The sequence below is a fragment of the Pogoniulus pusillus genome, chromosome 18, assembly GCF_015220805.1.
Source record: "Pogoniulus pusillus isolate bPogPus1 chromosome 18, bPogPus1.pri, whole genome shotgun sequence".
NCBI lineage: Eukaryota > Metazoa > Chordata > Aves > Piciformes > Lybiidae > Pogoniulus > Pogoniulus pusillus.
The window spans coordinates 8,855,062-8,881,519 of NC_087281.1; the positions used below are offsets into that span (position 1 = coordinate 8,855,062).

A 26,458-nucleotide genomic window follows, 5' to 3' on the forward strand; every position below is an offset into this window, starting at 1 on the left:
CTCACTGAAGCAAAAATTAAGCCAAAGACCACCTATGTGGTCACCTACCCTTTTCTTTTGAGAGGATGGAGACAGTGAGCCAGGTCACATTCAACCCCCGAGCAACAGGCAAGTCACTCAAAAGCCAAAGCACCTTCTTCATGAGGAAGCAGCAGTGAGGGTCAATATACCATACCAAGACTAGGCACACAGGGAGCAGCTGCAGGGGAAGTTGCTCTTCCCCACAAAGAGCCTAATGTTTGTTTTAGCAATCTCTTGCTAGTTTCTTTTCCAAGTATTCTTCTTTTTGCAGACATGGCCTGGGGTTCAGAAGCCCTTGGGACTGGGAGTGCTGTGTCCAGCTCACTCTGATGTGTGCCCCCTTCTATGCCCCTGCCCACAAACACCCAGAAGAGCAGCAGGTGAGAGCCAGCAGAGGTGTGAACAGAGCAGCTGCTACACTTTATTTCATTCTTGCTTTTTTATTGTTTTTTTTCCTTCTGATTGAAAAAGAAAATAAAGATTGAAGTTACAAAAAAGTACTAGAAGGCAACAATACTGGTTAGGCTATCCATGTTCCCTATGCCCACCCAGGGGAAGGCAGTCTGCTGCACCTACAGGCTGGCTGAAACAGCTCTGGGGCCAAGCTCTTCAGCAGCTCTTGCTGAGCAGAGCCTCGGGGCACGGGAGCACTGCACCATCCATCTGCACTGGGAATGTGTCGCTTCAGACAGACACTAAGCTACAGCTGTCCCTTCTGAGCACAGGGATTTGGGCTGAAGAGGCAGTCCTGCACTGGTCACCTTGATCTGGCAACAGTTAAAAAGCCAAGATATGCCATCAAAACAAGATAAGCAGAGCTTCCACAGTGGCAGGAGAAATTAGAAGAGGAATCTGCATCCCTCAGAAGAGACTTCTTGCAGGGAGCTACAATGCTCTACCAAAAGGTACATCACCAGCAAGCACAAGAGACCCCCTGGAGGCAATGTTAGTGCAGGGGGCGAGTCCAGCTGTGATGGTCTGATGCTAAATAGCTGGCAGAGCTGGGGCAGCATCAGGACAAATGTCCTCTCACCACCTTGCCCAGCTGCTCTGCCTGAGTGAAAGGTAATTAGGGAGGGAAGAGGATAGGGCTAGAGGATTCAGGCCTACAGGCCTACACAGCTTTTGGGTTTTCCCTAAAGATCTCTGTCAAGAGCACAGAAAGCACTAGTAAATGCTGGTTCACTGTGTGGCCTTCTTGTGGCAGCTGGACTGGCCATTGGTCACATCCAAAAGGTGGCACCAAAGACCTCCAACACTGGAGCAGACATATATATATACATATGCATTTATCTTACTCATAGTTGCTCCTCTTGATCCAAACAAGAAGTAAATTACCTGCTCCCCCTCACACTCAGCCAGATACAAGCTCAAGATGGAGAACACCTAGACAAGTGTTGCTCTTTCCACCAGCAGTAAAGGGAAATGCCTTGACCCTCTGCCTCACCAAGAGAGGTTAGTGCTTGTTCTACCACTAGCTGTTACCTTGCAGCACAAAACACAAACTCCCTCCCTGTTTCTCCCACCAACAGGTGGCCACAAAAGAGACCTCTTCCTCCCACTCCATGCTCCATCTGGAAATGCTGTTCCACTGACACAGGAATAGTCCAGCTGAATTCAACCAGCAGCACAGTAGGAGAGTGGAAAGCTTGCTGGAGGTACTAGATTTGACTGAGTTTGGTGATACCAGTTCACTTCAGAGTTGCATTAGGGAGGCAGGGCGTTGGGACAACGCTATGGAGAAGTGCTGCATATCCTAGAACACAGCCAGGCTCAGCAGAGACGAGGCCCAAGAGCACACAGTTATCTCCACGTTCTCTCTGACGATGCTGAGAACTGAGGATGGTTGCTGCTTTTTTTTTGATGACTGAACACAGACCTTCCACTCCAGAACTGTACTCTAACCCCTGACCTACAAGTGGGAAGCTCATCCTCTAAGATGGGATTGGCAAGAGATGCGTATGACTGAGCTGCCAGCAGACCAGCTGGAACATGCAGCTAGGTGTGCCAGTTATCTCCTCCCACTTCCCTTTCCCAGGGTCTTCCACTCAAGAGAGCCTGAAGTGAATGTCATTACCACAATCTCAGACAAGGGTCTTCTTACTGCAGGCAGAACTGAACAGCCTCTGTCTCCACTCCTGAGTTCAATTCTGAGTGGGAGAAGTATCAGGTCTGTAGCAAAGCACTGCAGACCCAGGTATACTTAGGAAACTGACTGAACTTGGTTTCACACCCTGGTCACTTATCCCTGCTGCTATGGAAACCATGCTAGCCTCTGAACCCCTCAAGGATATCTTCAGCTACTACCATCCCTGGGTTGGACACTGCCTTGGTGGCTGCCCTTCCAGTTAGTCTGTGGACCTGACTGGTTTGTTTTGCCCTGAAAGACAAAAATCTCTCCCTTTGCCACTATTCAGATATGGCAATGGTATGAAAACAGGCACTGCTGCAAAGCCATATGCTTTCTGCTGCCAGAGAGGTCATACTGCAAATGTGTCATTGTCTCCTCCTCTCACCAATCCCCTTGAGCATCACCACCTCCCCTTTTCCATGCCAGGCAGGTGGTTGGTTGATAGTTCCTGAGTTCTTTGGAGAAACTCCTTCAGTAGGCACACGACGGTTCTTCCACTGGAGCGATCGGGCTCAGTGGCTTCAAGGTGCTGAGGGAACGGAAGGCAAAGGTGGATGGATCATACACAAAGTGGGGTGGAGGGCAGCCTCCAGTGATGCTCTGCAGGGGGATGAAAAGAAGGACAAAGTCAATGCTTGTACATGCTGCAAACAGCAGACTTCCTGCATCAAGTGCTTTGTCACAACTCTCTCTGGTACAATTACACCTCCTAAACTGGACAGTCATAGAATCAAGTGGGTTGGAAGAGACCTCCAAGATCATCCACTCCAACCTAGCACCCACCCTTAGCCACTCAACTAGACCATGGCACTAAGTGCCTCATCCAGTCTTTTCTTGAACACCTCCAGGGATGGTGCCTCCACCACCTCCCTGGGCAGCCCATTCCAATGCCAATCACTCTCTGCCAACAACTTCCTCCTAACATCCAGCCTAGACCTCCCCAGCACAACTTGAGACTGTGTTCCCTTGTTCTATTGCTGGTTGCCTGGGAGAAGAGACCAACCTCCACCTGGCTACAGCCTCCCTTCAAGTAGTTGTAGACAGCAATGAGGTCTGCCCTGAGCCTCCTCCAGGCTAAACAACCCCAGCTCCCTCAGCCTCTCCTCACAGGGCTGTGTTCCAAGCCCCTCACCAGCTTTGTCTCCCTTCTCTGGACACCTTCCAGCATCTCAACATCTCTCTTGAATTGAGGGGCCCAGAACTGGACACAGCACTCAAGGTGTGGCCTGACCAGTGCTGAGGACAGGGGCAGAATAACCTCCCTTGTCCACACTGTTCCTGATCCAGGCCAGGATGCCATTGGCTCTCTTGGCCACCCGGGCACACTGCTGCCTCATCTTCAGCTACTATCTACCAGCAACCCCAGGCAACTCTCTGCCAGTCTGCTCTCCAGCCACTCTGTCCCCAGCCTGTAGCACTGCTTGGGGTTGTGGCCAAAGTGCAGAACTCTGCCCATGGCCTTGTTAAATCTCATCCCATTGGCCTCTGCCCACCCATCCAGCCTGGCAAGGTCCCTCTGCAGGACTCTCCTACCTTCCAACAGCTCCACACCTGCTCCTAGCTTGGTGTCATCTGCAAACTTACTGATGCTGGACTCAATCCCCTCATCCAGATCAATAAAGATATTGAACAAGACTGGGCCCAGCACTGATCCTTGGGGCACACCACTAGTGACAGCTGCCAACTGGATGTGGCACCATTTACCACCACTCTCTGGGCCCAGCCCTCCAGCCAGTTCTTGACCCAGCACAGAGTGAATCTGTCCAAGCTACAAGTTGCCAGCTTTGCCAGGAGCTTGTTGTGGCAGAAGGTGTCAAAGGCTTTGCTGCAGTCCAGGTAGACTACATCCACAGCCTACCCCACATTCACCAGGTGGGTAACTTGATTGTATAAGGAGATCAGCCATGCTTGTACTTCCAGCAAGTGGCACTAGCACAAGCAGTGAAGTGCTTTGCTCACATCCTTGCTTCTATCCTTCAAGAAAAAAACCAAAGCTTGCATGACCCCCAACCCATTCCAGGACTGAGGCTCCTGGGATCCACATGACCAGGACCCATGGCACTTGTAGCCAGTATCCATGACACATTTGGAATCCCAGAGTCAGAATAGCATCACTGACAGAAGGTATCATGTAGAAAAGCTGAATTCAGATCCACTTGGCCTTTAAGGAGGATCTGCTACACTTGTAGAGCAGAGAGATAAACCACATTGTCTCTGAAGACTCATTCTTCAGTCCTATTTTTCAACAGCTCCCCAGTAAGGATTTACAAATCATCCCTTCTTAAAGTCCCAGACACACTGAAACTCTCCAGATTTTTGGCTCCAGACTCCACAGTTCAATGAGGAACGGCTGAGAGACGCTTAGAGGAAAAGATCCCACTTGAAAGCCTCACAGCCTGCTTTGTACCATGGCTAACAAAGACAGCCCTCTCTTCTTTTGCTCCTAGTGTTCACAGTACAATCAGAGCAGATTCAGGGTAAAGACACCAGCAATGTCCTTGCACTCCCTGCATTGCATGACAGGACAGCAATGTTGTTCCCCACTAGGCTGTACTGGGACCTGTGGATCCCAGAGGAAACACAAAGCCACAGAAGTGATTCCAAAAGTATTTTCCTTTTGTTTACCAAGAACTTGGCTTCATTTCTTTCCTTATACAAGCAGAAGCAGCAGTTGGGCAGTTGTTTCACAGGCACTGTTTGGCCAGGAGAGGTGGTCTCACTGCTCTGTGGGCCAGCAGAGTACTCATGATCCTGCAGAGTTAATTCTCCAGGAACAGGTAACCTACTGTGTGCCACATGCTGGAAGGTTCAGCAGCTTGTGAAACTTGTGCAGATGTCCCCTTCCCTCATCTCATTGCCATCAATGCTGGGAAGGGCTTTACCATTGGTTTCATGGTGTTAGAAAGGAAAGAAAAAACACAGTAAGAGATCTGGCCTGGGCTCTGGTGTTTTGTGCCTCTTTTAGGCATTTCCCATCAAGGTTCATGGTTTCCCTTGTTCAGGCTGCACTAAGGAATTGTTCCTCAAGGCTCCTGGGTGATAGGTTGGACTGGATGATCTTGGAGGTCTCTTCCAACCTGGTTGATTCAATGATTCTATGATTCAGGCTGACTTTAGTGTACACTTTCAGTATCTTAAAGAGGGCCTACAAGAAAGCTGGGGAGGGACTCTTTAGGCTGTCAGGTAGTGATAGGACTGGGGGGAATGGAACAAAGCTAGAAATGGGTAGATTCAGACTGGATGTTAGGAAGAAGTTCTTCAGCATGAAGACAGTGAGACCCTGGAACAGGTTGCCCAGGGAGGTGGAGAAAGCCCCATCCCTGAAGGTGTTTAAGGCCAGGCTGGATGAGGCTCTATACAGTCTGATCTAGTGTGAGGTGTCCCTGCCCATGGCAGTGGGGTTGGAACAGGATGATCCTTGTGAGTCCTTCCAACCCTGACTGATTCTACGATGCTAAATGGGCTTTTTAGAAACAATTACCAATTCTGCTGTCTCCTCTAAGGCAGAAATTCATCCTAGCACTTCAAAGTCCAGTCTATCAAACAGCTGCAATCACATAGCAGCACAGCAAGGTGATAATTTGATGCCATCTGCCTCTGTCATGGCTAAGTTCTAACACATCATCACAGGCCAAGAGCATGCAACTCTCCCCAGAAATGCACCCAAACTGTCACATCAAATCAGACAGCTACAGAAGTGTCCAAGCCAGGCTCTGGGCACTGTAGTGACTGCAGCAGGATCTGGAAGCCTCTGCCTCCAGGATCTTGGTCACAGCTGAGGTGCATGTGACAACCTCTCATATCAGGGCCTTTTTAAAAGCCAGCATGGGCAGCATGTTGCTGCCTAGTTGGTACCTCCTCTGCAAATTAAGATGGGCACTTGAGAATAGAAAGTGCCAACATGGTGCTTGGCATCAAGCTGTGGCTGGAGTTTCAGCCAGCAAATCATGCCCTGCTGCATCCCCCTGACACCTTGGTCAGCAGCATAAGAAATAAGAAAGGCAGATTTAAGGGCCTTTACTCAATAGCCACCTGCTGTGGGGTTATATATGGTGTGTGCTCTGGCAAGCCTCAGAGCTGGAGGGTAACATAGCAACCCCTATTCAAAGCTAAGGGACAGAATAAATCAGCACAATTGTCTTTCTGCAGAGCAGAGAAGGTCCCCTGCCAGTGCCAAGAGGGAATGGGAACAAAGAACCTGGCAGTCCCCTCCATTTTGAAATGCCAGACAGGATTAGGGAAAGCAGCTGAAGCAGTTAATTTCTGGTGGATGGCAGATGGAGAAGACGCTGCAGAAAGACAGGTCCAGAGGACAGACAAAAGTCATATACAAAGCTCATCAGGCTTTGGGTGAGAAGGTGGCCTGGGGTTCCTCTCTGAGCCTTCTTCTGGGGCCAAAGGATGAGGAAGATGCCTTCCCAGGACACCACAAGTGAGATGGCCACAAAACAAGGGCAGGGGTGAAGGACAGGGACATGGGAAGATACAAGGATTCATGAGTGGTGAGGCAGCTGCAAGTAAGACTCAAACTGCACCCAGCCCTGCCTCTTCATCACAGCGGCTCTCAAGCAGCCACAAGACAATGACTGAGCTTTCAACAGTGCAGCTAAACAGGCAAGGGCAGGGTGAGAATGGCCCTGTGTCCAACTGTAGGCAGTGACAGGAGAGGCAGCTGTGTGACTGCCCTCATTAATGGAAACACCCTGACCAATCCACAGTCATTTCTCACCCTGAGCAGTACATGTCTTGTACCTAACTCCACAACTGAGAGGACAGTACCTCTGCGAGCGGTCTTGCTGGAGGAAAGAAGGAGCACCAGCACCAAGTCACTCCGCTGTTTTTGATGAGGAACATGTTTTGTCTGGAGCTCCTAACCTGCTCCAGATCTGGCTTAGACCACACCACCATTTGGGATCACAGCATGCGGTGGTCTGGCTCTGACGAGAAGCACAAGGCAAAGCTCTGTAGATGCATCCCCAGAAAGAAGATGGATAGGGCTGTCTGCCAGACAAGGAAACACGTTCCTCCCACCCAGTTGCTCGGACCAGCTGCCTTCCTGTAATCCAGGCAAATGCCCTAGCTGCCTTGCCCTTCCCCCTGGCTACCTAGCACCAGCCTACAGTGCTTTCGCTAAGGAAGCCCATTAGAGGTACTGCTACTGAAGCAGGCCCCCAGAAGGCTTGCCACAAACCTGCCTGACAGCCCTTGCTGAGCCACCCCAGGCCAGCTCCTGCAAAGCCTCCCTGGAGCACAAACACTTCATGCTCAGCATTAAAGGCTGATGCATTCACTCTAATGGCATTCAGGCAGCTGCGCAGCTCACACAAAATGGAGCCTAATATGGGCCATGCACTAGAGGCAATCATTAACTAGAGCCCTCAATTTGTTGAGCAACGTGTTTACACAGCTGGAGGATGGCCTGAGATACGAGCACTCAGCTGCTGGCAGGAGGACACACACGCTTGGATGCACACTCTGTCACACACAGCCACGTTCGCTGGTGCGTGCTCACCTGCTCTCCCAGTACACATGCACTTGCCTGCTTACTTGTCCACGTCCCTCTGTGCATGCACAGGCCTCCTCCTGACTTGCAGATTGCAAAGAGAGCTGTACCTCTTCATATACACCTTGTAACTCAAACCAAGCAGCACCTGAGCTCCAACAGCATTCAGGAGACAATCCAAAGGAGCACAGCTCATCTCTGGCTCGTACAGCTACCCTGAGCAGGAGGCAGTTTCCTATGCCTAGGCACTCACCTATGCACTCTGCAAACCTCTCCTGGAGCCACTATTTGCATCATCACCATTAAGTACAGGTGGTAAGTGAGTGACTAGTCTTGAAGCCCATCAGAAGGACATTAACAAAGATGCACACCTGAAGATGGTACAGACAGCGACTGGATGCAGGTGTCTAAAAGACTAATGAGATTAAACACCACAGGAAGAAAAAATGCAGAGTTTCAATCATATCAGGAGCCCTCAGAAAACAGAAATGGGCAACTACTCCAACACAAATATGTTACAGGTGGATGGATGACCTCATTGCTCAGGTGTAACCTCATTGCTGTCTACAACTACCTGAAGGGACATTGTAGCCAGGTGGGGGTTGGCCTCTTCTCCCAGGCAACCAGCAATAGAACAAGGGGACACAGTCTCAAGTTGTGCCAGGGGAAGTCTAGGCTGGATGTTAGGAGGAAGCTGTTGGCAGAGAGAGTGATTGGCATTGGAATGGGCTGCCCAGGGAGGTGGTGGAGTCACTGTCCCTGGAGGTGTTCAAGAAAAGCCTGGATGAGGCACTTAGTGCCATGGTCTCGTTTACTGGCTAGGGCTGGGTGCTAGGTTGGACTGGATGATCTTGAAGGTCTCTTCCAACCTGGTTGATTTTGTGATGGTTCAGCAAGGAAGTAGCACATGGAAAGAAGACAGACAGGTGAAGAATAAATCTGCTAACAGAAAGCCTCCTTCCTCTTAGAAACCTGTCCCTTAACGCTACAGAGTCTGGGGAAACATCCCAAGTGCGGACTGTGAACTAACTCCCTTTTGGACACAGGACTCGACAGACGTACAGCTCTCTCCTTTAGAGCAGCAAGCACAGCTTCGAGCGTGCTTGCAGCTGCAGGAACGCAAATCCCCACAGGAGGGCGGACACGAAGTTGCCTAACGCAAAGTCTTAGAAGGGGCGACACAAAACTAAGCCCTGTTTAATACCCCCTTTCAGAAGCGCTCTAGTATCCTCATGTGATTCACATCAATCGGGTCACCTCCCGTGCTCTGCCACCCTGGCTCCTCCTCAGGGACAAGCCGGCACAGGAGTCCCTTCTTTCCTACTCTATGGCCCCGACAGTTGGGAAACTCTGCTCAGCTCTGCTTAAAGGATGCATGCCTCTCAGTGGTGGGTGAAATGATCCCTTTGCAGTCTGCAGACTCACTTGTTAAGTCTTCGGGGATGAAAGGCACCATGTAATTGCAAGTTGTAAAGGCACATCCGATTCCCACCACCACCCCGCGTGGAAAGGAATAAATCCCAAGAAGAGCCTTGGCAAAGACAGATGTCTGCCCACAACGCCTGTTTGCAAGGCAGCTGCCGTGCCCAGGAGAGGACAGACCCAGAGGCAGTAGTGATATTCAGGCAGGGCACAGAGTAAAGGCTGTCAAACTCCACAGTGGAGTACTGCAGGTATCTGCTTTTAATATCGCTTTGTCCTCCTTCCACTCGCTCCTACCAAGTGGTTAGAAAAGGCATCGGTGACACTTCAACTTGGATGTGTGAAACCACCATCTGTGAGCAAGGGAAGGAGACCTTCACGCCTGCTCCCAGCTACGTTTGTAATTTCAGACAGTCCTTGCCAAACTCCTCTCCATCACCCGTGCACCAGTTTCTCCTGCGAATCATAGAATCAAGCAGGTTGGAAGAGACCTCCAAGATCATCCAGTCCAACCTAGCACCCAGCCCTAGCCACTCAACCAGACCATGGCACTAAGTGCCTCAGCCAGGCTTTGCTTCAACACCTCCAGGAACAGGGACTCCACCACCTCCCTGGGCAGCCCATTCCAATGCCAATCACACTCTCTGTGAAGAACTTCCTCCTAACATCCAGCCTAGACCTCCCCTGGCACAACTTGAGACTGTGTCCCCTTGTTGTGTTGCTGGTTGCCTGGGAGAAGAGACCAACTCCCACCTGGGTACAGCCTCCCTTCAGGTAGTTGTAGACAGCATTCAGGTAGTTGTAGACATGCATACACCAATCTGTACCTGGGATGAGCTCATTAACAAGTAGGTGCTGCGACCCTCCGACGAGGGGCGATTTCCTTTCAGCTACAGCATTACTTCAGGCAGTTTTCAGCAAATAGCCACTAACAAGCAGCATCAGCTCCTCCAGTGGAGCAGCAATTCACATTTAACTGCTTCTTCATTAACTCCAACAGGGCCTCTGACAATTTATTCCACTCACAGGCTTGGAGTGGCTCAAAGAATAACTTTTCAAGAGCACACCCCTTCTCTCCTCAAAGTCTCTCCTCCAGCTTTAGGTTCATGTGCAGTTCAATTCCAGGGGGTAGCTAAGAGACAGATCACCACAGAACATTTAAAAGTCTACTCTTCTGCCTTCTCTTCCAAGAAAAAGAAAGATCAGCTCCAAGTGCTGGGGGATGACAGGGAACACAAAGCATTTAGCAGTGTTTCCCTCACCCTTCCCTAAGTGACTGAAAGGCTTGTCTTTCTCCATCATGGTAAGGCTGCCTTATGCTTACTTCCTTCTGTGTAACCACAGTGCAAAAAGCAGCTCAGTAGCTTACAAACAAATCCTTTCTCTGAAAGGAAAAAAATATATACTACTATTAAAAAAAATCTATCAATACATTTGCAAATGTGCACACAGAGTTGGCAGAGGGCAACTACCAGACTTAAAGAGGTGCCTCCAGACAGCCAACATGGAACTTCTTTGGAAAGCACTTCAAAGGGCCTGGCATATGCTTGCTGATCGCTTGCCCAAAAGCAGAGATAGGCCAGTTTCAGCTATGGGTCCTTGCTGGCACCAGCATGATATGTCCTGCTTTTCCTCTCTCTCACACATCTTTGAGATGAGTCTTTGTGCAAGCTGACAGCAGGCTTTGATTTTGCCTGCCTGACAATCAGAAGGAAGGAGACTGCATGATGAAAAGGGGCGGATGGAACATTTGGAGAGGCAGGTTTTGTCAGTGCCCCCTAGCCAACTTGAGGAACTCGCTGCTCTAGGGGTCCAGTGAAGATCATGCTCTGAAGGCTACATAAATCTTAAAAAGTGAACCCATATCCCTCTACTAGCAAGCTGTGTCTAGCTCTTGCTTTCTCTCCTTCTGAAACAAAGGCCTGCTTCCCTGCACACAGCTACGGCTGTGTGTGCACACACCACTGGGTCTGTGGGTATCTGAGAGCAGGAGTAGCTCCAAGAAAACACAGACACAGGCAAGGCACAACCTCACTCTAGATCCCTCAACTACATCCAAGTGGAGTCCTGAGAAGTTTTGATCTGTACACGACAGAGACTACCTTGTCTTCTCCATCCTCCTCACTTACCCCTTTCCAACCCTCCTTGTGTGGCCGGAACACCCTCCATCCAGAGAGACTGTAGCCAGCTGACCTCTTGGTCCTCCCTTTGAGCCAGGAACTTCAGACCCACAAAGCCAGCACATGGAGCATACTTGGGCATATGCAGCTTCCAGACCAGGGCAACCCAATTCCCTCTGGGCAGGCAGGCTGGCACAGAGCAGCAGGCTGCTTTCAACTTAGAGGGAACCCAAATTAAAACTGCAAAGTTGAGTATTAATCACCCTGGCATGAGCAGGCTGCAAACACATGCTGACACAGTGCACTTGCCTCTGGATAAACCACCCCTGCCATGGAAGCCAAGCGCAGGAAGTGGGTGCATTAGGGGAGAGGTGTGTGGGGGAAAGAGGATTACGACTCCGGGGACTGGGAGAGGGAATCAGTGCCAGGTTCCCACAGCCACGTGAACAGAGGGGAGCAGGGAGAAACCACGAGTGGGTCTGAACGCAATGGTAAGATGTGCCTGACCTGCTGTCTTGAACTTGGAGCTCCGACAGAAGAAGATGGCAGAGCTGCTGTGACCATCTGCCATATGCTACCCCTCTCCCACTGCTCCATCACCCAGGTGTGACCCAAAAGTCACCAAATCTGTCCTCCTCTGTGAATCATGCCTTCCCACTCTCCAGCTCTTTGAGCCACGGCCACCACCATCACCGAGGGCTGCCCCAGGAGCAGCACCTCAGTCGTAACTCCTTTCTATCCCTCTGCACCCCATCCCCCTTTTAAATCAGACAACTCACATCAGACAGCAAAGCAAGGGCAGTGCTGAAAATAGGATGCCAGCCTCCTGACTCAGCAGCTACTCACTACTTTCATGGTGCTGTCTGGATTGCAGACTTCTTGTTTATTCCACAATGTCTATTCTGCAAGCATTTACATGATTTGACTGATGCAAGGACATAGATGGGAGGAATTCATGAGAAGCAGGCAGCAGTAAAAACTCTTTTCTCTAAGGAAACAGGAGAGAGATACAAGAGTCCCTCTACTGGTTGCTAAGGACAAGCTGAAGGCTAGCTAGCCTATGCCACGAAATCCAGTAAAAGCAACGCTAAACAAAACAGTGTCTGGAGCCAGATGTCTGGGATAGTTGTAACTGTTAACAGAGGCATTCCCACCGTGGCTGAGAGAGTTGGGGTTAGATAAGTTTGGAGAAGAGAAGGCTCCAAGGAGACTTTATTGTAGCCTTCCAATATCTGAAGGAGGTCTACTAGAAAGCTGATGAGGGACTTTTTGGGTGCCAGGTAGTGATAGGACTAGGGGGGATGGAGCAAAGCTAGAAATGGGTAGATTGAGATTAGATGTTAGGAAGAAGCTCTTCACCATGAGGGTGGTGAGATAATGGAACAGGCTGCCCAGGGAGGTGGTAAAGGCCCTATTCCTAGATGGTTTTTAAGGCCACCTCTGGGCAACCTGATCTAGTTGAAAGTGTCCCTGCTCATGACAGGGGTGTTGAAACTAGATGATCCTTGAGGTCCCTTCCAACCCTGACAATTCTGAGATTCTGTGAATCCTTCCCTACACTGAGGACACTCTGGACAGTCTTTGTAAGTAATTACTCAGATCAAGGGCTGGGGTTCTCCACCAGAAGACAAGAGCCCACCTGGGAAACCAGAATGCTAAAATCTTCACAAAGGTCTCTGCTCAGCAAATAACCTAAGGATGCAACTGTTTTGCATTTGTTTGGGTTTAGGCACTTGATTACGTACCAAAGACAACCAGGAGTGTTCAACAGTTGCAAATTGCAGTTTGGGATCTCTGCAGAGCTGTTTGGACTTCGTGATATGGTATGAATAAGGTCACAGCTTAAAGGATGTGGTTTGAAGATCCCTGTCCAGACTTTAGTTCTCATTATACTGTCTCCAAGCAAGTCACATTCTCTGCTGCTTTCTCAATTTAACTTGCTCTGAAACTGCAATCATGATATTTATCTGCCTCTGGGATGTTATGTGTAGCAATGCTTGCATAGCACCTTGGAAGCCTTTCAAAGTTTCCTCAGTTTTTAAGAAACTTTACTTTGTGCTGTGCAGCCAGAACCAGAAGCTTGCACCAATGCTGCTCCATCACCTAGTATGCTTTGCATTTGTGAATAGCAAAGTCAGCTGACAAAAAGGCTCAGGCCATGTATGTCCTGCTCAGCTTCAAGCTGAAAAGGTCCCTTACTGTAGGAGAAGGAAATCCAGCACGTTTCTGCAGTGACTTTTTAGGATGCAGACTGTTGTGGAGGGCCTGTAGGCCCAAAAATAGGCTTATTTCTGCCTTGTCCTGCCTGGACATGTTTTTCTGCCCACACCAGAGGTAAGCACATAACGAGTACAAAGGGGCACAACAGACCTGGTGCCATGAAGTCTGGCCTGCCCAGGGCCCCTGATTGTGTAAGGTGGTTGTGTAAGCCCCCACACGCCCAGCTCGTGCCTGCCTAGTGTAAGGCCCCTGTGATTGCTATATTTGGGAAGTCCAGGCCTGTGGCTTTTGCCTGTTATGGTAAGGTTTGGCTGACTGCCAACCTGATTGGTCATTCTAGTGGCCAAGGGGCCGTTAATCTCAGCTCACATTTAATAAATGGGGGTACACAGGTAAACAATGTGCTTGCTCCCCCACATTGCTTGCCTGCCTGCGTACTCACTTGCAGAGCTCACTTAAGCCTGCCTGTATATATGTGGAGCTCAGACTCCATGCACCCTACTGCATGCCTGCTGCCTTATCACTGCCTGGTAAGCGCCACTGCTGCTCAGTTACCAGGAAGCAGACCCCAACTGTCTGCACATGATTGGCCTGAGTAGCCAGCATGAGACTGTGCTCAGACTGCACAGCATTGTACTGCCTCTGCACCTGAGATCCTGACGATGAAGTCAGCAGCACAAGGTCAGAGACTTCCTTTCCCCTGAAGCCAGAGGATTCCAGCCTTGACGTCCACAGGCAGATTGGACACCAGTATAGGCTGTGACGTAGCCCCGGAGGGTGATTGATAACTAACCAAAACTTGTGAGTAAATGCATTGCTGCCTCTGTCATTTCTGTTGCCTCCTGCCATAGAGCAGAAAGAGCTTTCAGCCCACCCTTGCTGGGCAAGCAGTATACTGATCCCAAGCGGCATTAAGCCATGGGGAAAATCCTCTCTCTGATAGTTTGAATGTATGCCAGGTATTAACAAGTTACTGTTTGAGATATTCCCAAAATGTCCTCCATGACCGTGTAGATCCATGTTAACATTAAATTCAGTGGCTGGGGTGGTGAGAGTTCAGAATATTGAAGTTAATAAAGATATATGTTTTTATGGAATACCCTCTCACATCAATTAATTTCTCCCCTCCGCCACAATCAGCATAGGTGGCAGAATACCCCTCCGTGACACAGATACAAGAGATAAGAGAGAGGGCAGTGATTCCAGGGATCTGGCCCCTGCCCAAGCAGAAGGTGTCCTCAATATCAGTAAGATCAAGACAAGAGCACTGTGGTTCATCTTCCAATTTAAAATGCTTACTTTTACTTTTACGTAGCAGAAAACATCTCTCTGATCAGTCAGGTTATCAGATTGGCCTTACTCCTTCTCTGATCAGCCAGGTCATCAGATTGGCCTTACTCCCTCTCTACTTGCCTTAACAAGAGCTCTTGAAAGACCCAAGGGCTTGCCAGTTATGTCTTCTACACACCTACTGCTGCTGCTGAGAAGCCCAGCTCCACTAATTCCATTCAGATTCTATGCAGGAGTTTGAGAAGGAAGAACAACAACAGTATAGGTGATGTAACCCTCATCTCAAGAGGGCTTGGACAGCTGAAGACTTGTGGTACTACAGAAAGCCTGGAAGATAGGTCTCTGCATTCAGAGTTGACTATAGCTGCCCAAGCCTGGTCCAGTGCAGAGGCACTTACACCCTGCGAACATGTGCATGAAGTCATCCTCCTTCCAACAACAAGGAAACGTCTCACAGTACCAGCAAGAGTGCTCTGGATGCTGAAATACCCACAGGTGTGTATCCCTTACCCACAGCCTAGTACCTTGCTTCCAGTTACAGACATCACACTAGGAGACACTTAGAGGCAGCAGCAACCAGGTCCTCACAAGCATACTCCCCACCTCATTGTGCAACACCCACGTATGCCCATATCCACGCCTCAGCTTGCACTAACATGTGTTATGCTACATGAATCTATTATGCACAAATCCATACTTCATACACAGCCTGCCACCTCCAATTGATCTCTGCCTGCAGAGGCTGATTGTTCTGTTTCATCTCCTTTCCTGGAAGGGAACAACAGGAAAGGTTTTTTTTAAACTATGTATTTTTTTAATGTTATTTTCTCTTCACTGCAGGCCCTGACCTCTCACAGCTCATTCACAGAAACATTTCAAACGTGACTGACCTGCTGCATATTTGCACATCTTCTGCCTAGGCTCTTTCACTTGTCATATCACAGTCTCACCAGCCCACTCAAGAACAACTGCTGAGCAAGTGGAAAGGCTATGGCCTAACATCACCTGATTTGACCTGTGTGAAGCTGAAGCACAGGAAACAAGAAGGTGGTGCCACTTTTGGGTTAAAACAGCACATGGAAAAGCAAAACCCAGCCTAAGTTACCTTCTTGAGAAAAACTCCTAGGAACCACAAACACTTCCTAGGGCTGAAACTGCTCCTGTGCCAGAGAGTAGTGAAGACTCTGCCCTTCCATTTTACCTTCCCATGGGAGACTTTTCCAGCATAAGAGGAAGGAAGAGTTCAGATGATACATAAATGCCTCGCTGTATGTCCTGACATGCCAGTAAAGCCCCAAGATGTCATAGCAACCAAAGTATCAGTGAGGAGGAAGGTACTTTTCAATGTACATGTTCCCTCACAGCCACAGCAGACACTGTTCCCAGCAAGAACAGTGCAATAAGGCTTTACTGATGTTACTATCAGGTCATTGCCATCATTCCCTCCTGGATGAAGCAGATAAGCATAATCCTTTCTCCTTCATGTGATCCAGCAGCAGGAGAAATGGGCGGAGGAAGCAGAGTTCCTCTGCTTCAAACTCCCAGCATAAACTATCAGGTATTCTGCCTGCCCCTCAAATCAGTTCACTCACTGTGTCTCTAACCAGCTTTACACTGTCTGGATGTCACTGCCCGCCTCAGTTCAGGAAGAGACTGCACGGTCTTCACCTATGCCAAAACAGGAGCACTCACACTTCAGGGTTTTCAGGGGTACAGCAACACGAGCAAACAATGTTTCCTGTTCACAGGATCACACAGGATGTCAGGGGGTGGAAGGGCCCCAAAGAGACCATCGAGTCCAACTCCCCTGCCACAGCAGAGCCATACAATCTAGCCCAGGTCACACAGGAACATATACAGACAGGCCTCGAAAGTCTCCAGAGAAGGAGACTGCACAACCTCTCTGGAGAGCCTGTGCCAGTGCCTGTGACCCTTACAGTAAAGAAGTTTCCCCTTGTGTTGAAGTGGAACCTTCTGTGCTGCAGCTTACATCCATTGCTCCTTGTCCTATCACAGGGAGCAAGTGAGCAGAGCCTGTCCCCTCATTCCTGACCCCCAGCCCTCAGACATTTATAGACATTTATTAAATTCCCTCTCAGTCGTCTCTTTTCCAGACTAAAAAGCCCCAGGTCCCTCAGCCTCTCCTCATCAGGCACTGCTCCAGTCCCCACATCATCCTCATAGCCCTCCACTGGACCCTTTCCAGTAGATCCCTGTCCCTCCTGAACTGGGGAGCCCAAAACTGAATGCAGTACTCAAGATGAGGTCACGCCAGGGCAGAGTAGAGGGGGAGGAGAACCTCCCTTGATCTGCTGGACACACTCTTCTTAATACACCCCAGGATCCCATTGGCCTTCTTGGCCACAAGGGCACATGGCTGTGCCATGGGTAACTTGTTATCCATCAGGGCCCCCAGATCCCTCTCCACAGGGCTGCTCTCCAGCAGATCACCTCCCAGCCTGAACTGGTGCAGTTTATTATTGCTCCCCAGATGCAGGACTCTGCACTTGTCTTTGTTGGACTTCATTTGGTTCCTCTGTGTCCAGCTCTTCAGCCCATCCAAGTCTCACTGGATGGCCACAGTGCCTTCAGCTGTATCCACCAAGCCTCCCAGTTTGGTGTCATTAGCAAACTTGCTGAGCAGACACTGTCTGTCTGTCTCCTCATCAATATCATTGATGAAGATGCTGAACAGCACCGGACCCAGCACTGATCCCTGTGGGACTCCACTAGTTACAGCTCTCCAGCTGGATCTGGCACCACTGATCACCACTCTTTGAACTCTATTTTGTAACCAGTTCCTAATCCCCCTCACTGCCTGCTCAGACACACAGCTGACTGGTTTCTCCTGTATAAGATCATCCACTCAATTGCTATCAGAGATCCATCCTTCCTTCCACCCTCACTACAATGCAAAGTTCCAACACTGACCCTGTGTCCTCTGAGCCTCAGCAATAGAATGCCACACCTCTCACCTTGCCTGCTATCATTGTTTACAAAAGGCCACATTCAGTTTGGCCTCAGAATGGCCCTCCCAAGTGAATTAAGGTTGCTAGTGTGCTCCAAATCCATTACTGAGTGTTGGACAAGAGTCAGAAATCACAGAATGGTTGACATTAGCAGGCACCTCTACAGAGGGGTTCAACCCCCCTCCTCAGAACAGGGCAGCAAAAACATGTTGCCCAAAACAGTGTCCTGGCATGTTTTGAATATCTCCATGGATAAAGACTCCACAATTTCTCTGGGCAACCTGAATTTCTTGCGTTTCAACTTGTGCCAATTACCCCTTGTCCTGCTGCTGGGCAACACAGAGAAGGAACTCAGTGCCAAGCATGTCTCACTGGCTGGGTTGAAGGTTCTCTTTATATGATGAGAGCACAACATCTTTTAGAAGTATTGGCCCCTCTTCAATTGCTTCCAGAGCTGAGGCACTTTGGCAAGGTATTCTCCTCCCAAGGACCCACTGCCTCCTTTCCAAGTCGAGTATGCAAAAGTGAGCACTCCTTTGAAAAATGGAAGCAAAAACTGCTCCTTTTCCTAACAGCTCTGAACCACGACAGCCCAACAAGAGATCATGAAGTGCCTTATCACCATGGGAAGCACACAAGTGCCTCAGGTACAATGTGCTGTCCCAGCTGGGCAAGGCTGGCCAGAGAAGCATGGATTCTGTGCCATCTGTCAGATGGGTGTACTCTCAGCTTCCACTGTTTATTTTAGCACACACTGACATGGGCTCAGTAGGCAGCAAAGGGATAATTCTACCTCTCAGATTCTTCAGAGACACAAAGGTAAGCCACAGTAATGAGCTCAAGGTGTCAGGGAAAAGCCACCCCACTGAGACATTGCTCAAATTCCAGGGACCAAGCACTGGAAATAGCTGCAGCCCAGGGACAGCAAAAAAACATTGGGCAGGAATAAAGAAAGGTGATCAACAAGTTGCTCTAAAACACTGCTGCAGTGTTATACTGCCAGCAGGCCTAAAGAGCAGGCACAGACTGGAGAGAGCTGGAGAGGCACTGAAGGAGAAAGTTCCACTGAAAACAATCCAGACAAGAGCACAAGATAATGCATACTCCTGACAGGATTAATTGTTCTGTCAGAAGTATCAGGTCATTATGGGGCTGCTGGAACGCCAGACTGAAGTACTCTAGCAGAGGGCATATAAGGAGTTAGAATCATAGAATCAGTCAGGATTGGAAGGGACCACTAGGATCATCTGGCTTCAACCTCCCTGCCATGGGCAGGGACACCTCACACTAGATCAAGCTGTGTAGAGCCTCATCCAGCCTGGCCTTAAACACCTCCAGGGATGGGGCTTCCACCACCTCCCTGGGCAACCCATTCCAGGGTCTCACCACCCTCATGGTGAAGAACTTCTTCCTTACATCCAGTCTGAACCTACCCATTTCTAGCTTTGCTCCATTCCCCCTAGTCCTATCACTACCTAACAGCCTAAAGAGTCCCTCCCCAGCTTTCTTGTAGCCCTCTCAAGACACTGAAAGGCAATAGTAAAGTCAACTGGGAGCCTTCTCTCCAGACTGAACAGCCCCAACTCCCTCAGTTTCTCCTTACAGGAAAGGTGCTCCAGCCCTCTGATCATCCTCATGGCCCTTCTCTGGACACCTTCCAGCACATTCATATCCTTCTTGTAATAGTGGCTCCAGAAGTGGATGCAGCACTCCAGGTGGGGTCTGACCAGTGCTGAGCAGAGGAGGGGGAATCACTTCCCTCGACCTGCTGGCCACACTTCTCTTGGAGAAATACAGCACAGCTCTGCACAAGGCTCCATCCAAATCTACCTGCTCCTTCTCCTCTCAAATTTCAAATTCACCCACAATGCTGTGAGAGGCAGGGGCACTAACAGCATGCTCATAAGCAGTAGCACTTCTGGGTATACAAAGGCATCAGTCCTATCTCCTGCTGAGCAAGGTATAAACCCTGAAGGATTCTGCCATTCATCCCTCTTGCAAAGCTGTAATTACTGCAGTGAAAGTAGCAGCTTTATCACCAAGGACATCAGTCTTCTTCCCCCTGGCCTGATTTATCATGTGTATCACAAACATGAAGGATTGTACAGGGCTTAGTGGACCAAGGCATTTGTTTTGGCTGAGGTATGCAAGGTCACACACACCTCTCTCGCAGCACTGGTTAAAAGAAAGTTAAGGTACCCACAAAGCAGACAAGTGTTGGCTGAAGAGTCAGGGGATGGGATACTAAAAGACAAAGACTTAGAGGTGCAAACAGCACAAGCAGAATTGAGCAAACCTACAACACCATCTAAGCAATCCACCTCTCATCTGCCACCATTCAGTCCCACATGTTACACACTTCTGCAGATTCCAGGGCACCATGTAGGTAGAGTCCCATTTCTGCAGCTATCTACCAGTACCTCTTCACTTCTACTGACCACTACCTGGACCTGAGACATTTGACTCTATCCCACACGACAGCCTGGTCACCAATCAGGAAAAACAGGGACTTGATGGGTGGAACACTGCTGGATGGTCAGATGCAGAGAGTGGTGATCAAGGTTACAATGTCCACCTGGAGACCAGGGACAAATGGCATCCCTCAGAGGTCAGTTCTGGGACCACTGCTGTTTAACATCTTTATCAGTGATATGGACAGAGCAGTTGAGTGCACCCACAGCAAGTTTGCAGACGACACCAAGCTGTGTGGCACAGTCAACTTGCTAGAGAGAAGGGATCCATCCAGAGGGACCTGGATAGGCTGGAGAGTGGGCCCAGGCCAACCTCATGAAATTCAACAAGGCCAAGTGTAAGGTCCTGCCCAGTCTCAAGCACAAACATAGGCTGTGTGGTGAATGACTGAGAGCAACTCTGAGGAGAAGGATCTGGAGGTCTGGGTTGATGAAAAGCTCAACATGATCCAGCAGTTCCCAGACAGGAACCGTGTGCTGGGTTGCAGTAAGAGCAGTGTGGCCAGCAGGGCAAGGGAGGGGATTCTGCCCCTTTACTCTGCTCTCATCAGACCCCATCTGGAGTACTGTGTGCAGTTCTGGAGCTTCCAACACAAAAAGGACATGGAACTGTTAGAGTGAGTCCAGAGAGGCCATGAAGATGCTCAGAGGGCTGGAGCAGATCTGCTATGAGGACAGGCTACGAGAGTTGGGGCTCTTCAGCCTTGAGAAGAGAAGGGTTTGAGGAGACCTTGTAGTAGCCTTCCAGTATCTGAAGAGGGCCTACAACAAGGCTGGAGAGGTCTTGTAATGGGTTTAAATTGGCAGAGACGAGACTTAAACTATATGTTAGGAAGAAGTTCTTTACAGTGAGGGTGGTGAGACACTGGCACAGGTTGCCCACAAAGACTGTAAATTCTCCCTCCCTGGAGGTGTTCAAGGCCAGGTTGGATGAGGCCTTGAGCAACCTGCTCTAGTGGGAGGTGTCCCTGCCTATGGCAGGGGGTTGGAACTGGATGATATTCCAGGTCCCTTCCAACCTAAACCATTCTATGATTTATTACTTCAGATCAGCACTTCCTTGGGTCAAGAAGGATGGAAATGACATCTCTGTATGAACTTACAGGAGGGGAGGCAGACTTTAACTCCAGGAAAGCTTTGAACCTGTGGTGTCCTAAACAGAAAAGCCAAACTGAATTGCAACTATAGTCTATACTTCAGACTAGCAACTTCTGTTACGCAGCTGATCAAGCCACAGGAAAACTCCATAAATAGTCTGGGCACAGATGTTAAAAGAGAATCCAGCACATTTAGACATATGTGGAAAGCTGAAGGAACTGCTGCTGAAAAGGGGAACTTACATGGATTTTAATAACTCTAGTCTTCGTTCCACAGCTCTTCTTAAGCAGCATTTTCTGAAAGAGAAACAGAATCCAGGGATTAGTGCAGTAGCACAAGGGAACAGAAAGAGGGATACTGTAGGGAATCTCTTTTCATCAGCACTTAATTAGCAAACAAGATGGAAGGGTGCTGAAGCAAAATATGAAAGACTAAGAATTACCAGAGGTGGCTACCAAGTAATCAAGTTGAGACTGTTCTACCCAACTTGTACAGTCTCTCCTAGCAGTAGCTGATTCCTTGGGTTTTGAAATAGTGTACAAGAAATCCCACAGAGATACAACAACAACCTAAAAGGAGGCTTCTTCCTAATTTCTGTCACTTAGTCGTTAGACTTTGCCCTAAAGCAGGTGAGTTCTCTAGTTTTTATGAAGAAAAATAATCATAGAATCAAGCAGGTTGGAAGAGACCTCCAAGATCATCCAGTCCAACCTAGCACCCAGCCCTAGCCAATCAACCAGACCATGGCACTAAGTGCCTCAGCCAGGCTTTGCTTGAACACCTCCAGGATAAGGGACTCCACCACCTCCCTGGGCAGCCCATTCCAATGCCAATCACTCTCTTTGCCAACAACTTCCTCCTAACATCCAGACTAGACCTCCCCTGGCACAACTTGAGACTGCATTCCCTTGTTCTATCGCTGGTTGCCTGGCAGAAGAGACCAACTCCCACCTGGCTACAGCCTCCCTTCAGGTAGTTGTAGACAGCAATGAGGTCCCCCCTGAGCCTCCTCTTCTCCAGGCTGCACACCCCCAGCTCCCTCAGCCTCTCCTCATAGGGTTTGTGTTCCAGGCCTTTCACCAGCTTGGTTGCCCTTCTCTGGACACATTCCAGCACAATCTATTTCATGTAAATGCCTCCATTATTCAACAGTTATTTTCATTATTTATTTAGAATTCAAAACCAAGGTAGGAAGCACCTGCTCACAGGCATAAAATCCTTTGCCATACACTGGAAGAGACATTAAAGTTGTCACAGCATATGAACCACACCACTTTGCAAACACAAAACAGCAACTACTGTGTAACAACAGAAATAGACAGGTGGGCTGAATATCTATCCCAGTTCTGAGGCACTTCTTTGAAAGTTGGCAAGTGAATGAAATCACTTTCCCATTAAACAAATTCCCCAAAAAACCCAACTCAAAGTAGAAAGAAGTCTTTAAGACAACACTTCATCTATTTAAATAACATTTTTCCTAGTGAAAAAACTGGTGATGGAGGTGTCAGGAAAACTTCTCCATAAGCTTTTGAAAGAAAGAGATTTTCCTAGCTCCTGTTTTCTACACTTTGGAAAGTTTTGTGAAGTGCAGGAAAACTCTTCCCCTCCCATGCTTTAGGAAAGCAACTGAAGTGTTTTTCATATCAAGTTCCTTACACAGAAGACTTGTGGAAAGGCATCCAACCAATTTACCAATATGGATGGTAAATAGTGAGATCTCTCTCCTCCCTCTCCCCTTTTGCTTGTTGCCTTCCTGCTTTTTTTCAGAAGAAGACAAGTTAAAAATAACACAGTAAAGGAAGTCCTGAGAACTCATTTAAAAAAACAAGCAAACAAAAAACCCCACAACAATAACACAAACAATGTCCCCCCCCAGAAAAAAACAAACCGACAAAGGGAACTGCTGGACTGAATTAACCCAATCCCAGGCTGCCCAATTAAGTAATTCCTGCAAAATAAGATGGGGCTGCATTCCCAGTCAGGCTGCAGGGCAGCCAGTTATTTGTAAGGCTGGTGTTCATTGTGAGGTTACTGCTTCACACAGTGAGGCAGCCATAACCACACAGCGAAAAGACTGAAGAGCAGGGAGAACTTGGTGGAGCTGACACACCCCAGGGTGCAGGGATGGGCTAAGTGAGGAGTTGTGAGGTCTTGTGAAGTTTTCATCTCACCATAAGCTTTTCTTGGACTGCTGTGAGGTGTTGGCTGGTGGGGACATGAAAGGGTAAGCTAGATCCCTTAAGCTCCCAGCCCATCAGTGGCATAGAATGCACAAGACAGAGCAGGGTCGAGCAACGAGAATCAGGACTCTGGATTTCATGCTCCATCCGTTAGAGGAAGAGCCCTGTTCCAGGGGGACATATCCTGCCACGTTCTGTTTGACCACAAGCTCCATGACTTCAGGCAAGATTCTCAACTTATCCAGCCTGCTATATGGCTGAGCTTTGCAATAGTACCTCAGCTGAACTTCCAAGGCTGGAGTGAAACCAAATTCCTCCATGCCTCAGTAGCACAGCAGGGGCCTCTACTGGACAGTGTAAAGTATCTTTAAGCAATTCTGTTGGCCAGGGAGCAAGTACACCACCTTTACAGTACAATCCAGCAGGTTCCAGTGGCTAGGGAGCTCCCTTCCACAGATCCCAAAGAACTCCATCGAGGTGCAACAACAAAATATTATTTCCCAAGTGCAAATTAGCAGAGGCAGCAAGGCCTTAGATTTACTCATCTTAGCTTTCTACTAAAGCACAAAGAACAACAGAAGCAGAAGTTACAAGGCTATGACCAAGACTGACTGAAAAGTTTGAACTGGCCTGTGGGTGGATGGACAACCAGCCAGATTCCACCAAGAGAAAGTCAAGTACTCAGCTGTACCTCAGATTCCAGGCATCTGGCAGAAAACAGAGGTGCTCTTTTAATGATGCTGTTTCAGTAAGTGCTAACCATAAAGCTCTTAATATTATTTACACTATTGTTGCATTTCAAAACAGTTGCATTGTGCAGCAAGAGCAGAACTCCCTACATAATCCCTGATGTGCTGCTTGAGCTTGGCAGCAAAATGAAGACATGACATCCTCTCATCCACAGACTGTAGACCTGGACCACAGACTTCAGCAGAGGAAACTCTGCAATGGCTAGAGCTTCCTACATCCACTTAGACTGGAAGCAGAGCAAGACTGTTAGTGCTGTAGTCTTCTAGCTTCATTATAAGGGTCCAAGACCATCAGAGACAAAACAAAGAGAGGGAGCACCATTCAAATGATCATGCAGCTGAGCATGAATAGCAGAAGGCCAGTTACCAAATCTTATTATATTTAAACAAACTGATTTCATCCTCCAGCCACACACTCCCTGCTTTATAAAAACTCAGTCAAGCATCTTTGCATAGTTTTTCCATCTCTCAGTTCTCCCTTTCCTTGCCATAACTGAGCACAGACTTTTGGACAGGGAAGCTAAAATGCAGCGCTGCCTAGCAACAGCCAGGGACTTTCCACAGCAGCTTCTCTTCATCCTCTCTGGAGACCTCCGTGTCATAAGCCAGCCATCAGACACAGGAACTCACTGACTCCTACTTACATAGATTCAAGGCAGAGATGAAATAACATTGATTTGGCTATGTGACTTGCAGTAGCCTAAGGCAGGGAGAATGGCCTGTAAGAAAGCTCACAATCAGTTTAGAGTAAACCTGGGATTATTCCTAACTACTATGGCAAGCTGGAAGTGCTGTTTTATTTCCTTACTTTTTTGGGAGCCCTGTACAAGAAGAGAAGAGAGAGATATGCTGATGGCCATGGAGAATATTTGTAGCAGAGCTAAGAATAAACCTTGGAGTTTGGTTTCTGAGACTCTTATTTCCACCTGCCCAAAAGGAAATGGAAGAAAGAGACAGCATCTGTGTTCTGCCTTCCCTATTTCCATTAAAAAGTCCCTCCTGCTGGTGACCAACAAAATCACTGGCATCAAAGCTGAACCCTACAGCTTGGGAGCACTATTATTAGTATGAAGCAAAGTTTATTTCATGATGTGTGGAGGCTTCTACTGAAAAGAAGGAAATTACATGACTAAGGAAACGTGGAAAGTCTTTTTGAGGACACAAGAGCTACACCTCACACTAGAAATAAGGCCAAACTGGAAGATTTTAAGGCTAAACATCCAGAAAATTCAGTACAAATCAGCAGGCTCCATGGAGTGTTACATACTGGTATACCATCAGCTTGCTGTCTGCAGCATTTTGCAGGGATTTTCACTTCTTTAATAAAAAATATTTCAAATTTTAAAAGAAGTCTGTGGTGAATAACAGTGCTGTAACTGAACTGAAAAAAACCCAGACCTACAGGAGAACTTCAAGTGGGCCAGAACCCTCCTTTTCAGGAGTTATGCCAAGGACACTCCTCAGAAGGGCAGGAGCACTATGACTGAAGTCATGGAGGTGTCTGCCACTTGTTTATCTCTCTTGACAGGATACAGAGATTCAAGCATTAACAAAGAGTCTCATCTCCATGAGTCTTGGTTTACTTCCATGCTGTTAACCCCATCAAGCCAGTTTTCCAGTTGCCCAGAGTCTTCCAGGAAGAAGGCAGATGAAGCTTGAATGCCTATCACAGAAAACAGATAAAGAAACGGAGAGAGCACCTGGCTTTGTTTCCCAGAAAATGAGCCCAGGGAAGAAACGTTACAAGCTGAGGAGAAGCTGCACCCCAGTCACAGCAGAAGGCTGATCACAGAATCAAGCAGGTTGAAAGAGACCTCCAAGATCATCCAGTCCAACCTAGCACCCAGCCCTAGCCACTCATCTAGACCATGGCACTAAGTGCCTCATCCAGCCTTTGTTTGAATACCTCCAGGGACAGTGCCTCCACCACCTCCCTGGGCAGCCCATTCCAATGCCAATCACTCTCTCTGGCAGCAACTTCCTCCTAACATCCAGACTGGACCTCCCCAGCACCACTTCAGACTGTGTCCCCTTGTTCTGTTGCTGGTTGTCTGGGAGAAGAGACCAACCCCCACCTGGCTACAGCCTCCCTTCAGGTAGTTGTAGACAGCAATGAGGTCACCCCTGAGCCTCCTCTTCTGCAGGCTGCACACCCCCAGCTCCCTCAGCCTCTCCTCACAGGGTTTGTGTTCCAGGCCCCTCATCAGCTTTGTTGCCCTTCTCTGGACACGTTCCAGTATCTCAACACCTCTCTTGAATTGAGGAGCCCAGAACTGGACTCAAG

The 26,458-nt window shown here is 48.7% G+C and overlaps 1 protein-coding gene across 7 annotated transcripts in view; it reads right to left on the minus strand.

Moving 5' to 3' along the window:
• LOC135183393 (uncharacterized) overlaps positions 1-26,458 on the minus strand; it is a 76,839-nt gene that overhangs the window by 2,126 nt on the left and 48,255 nt on the right. For 2 of the 7 annotated variants that reach the window (XM_064158339.1, XM_064158340.1), the window contains exons 4-5: positions 21,488-21,541; positions 442-2,752 (exon numbers count right to left, since the gene is read on the minus strand). In XM_064158339.1, the coding sequence (XP_064014409.1) occupies positions 2,624-2,752; positions 21,488-21,541 (183 nt within the window). In that variant the 3' untranslated portion in view covers positions 442-2,623. Of the gene's footprint in view, positions 1-441; positions 2,753-9,443; positions 9,534-15,231; positions 15,476-21,487; positions 21,542-26,458 lie in introns of those variants that run through there. The other 5 variants (XM_064158342.1, XM_064158343.1, XM_064158345.1 and 2 more) reach the window with 4 other exon arrangements.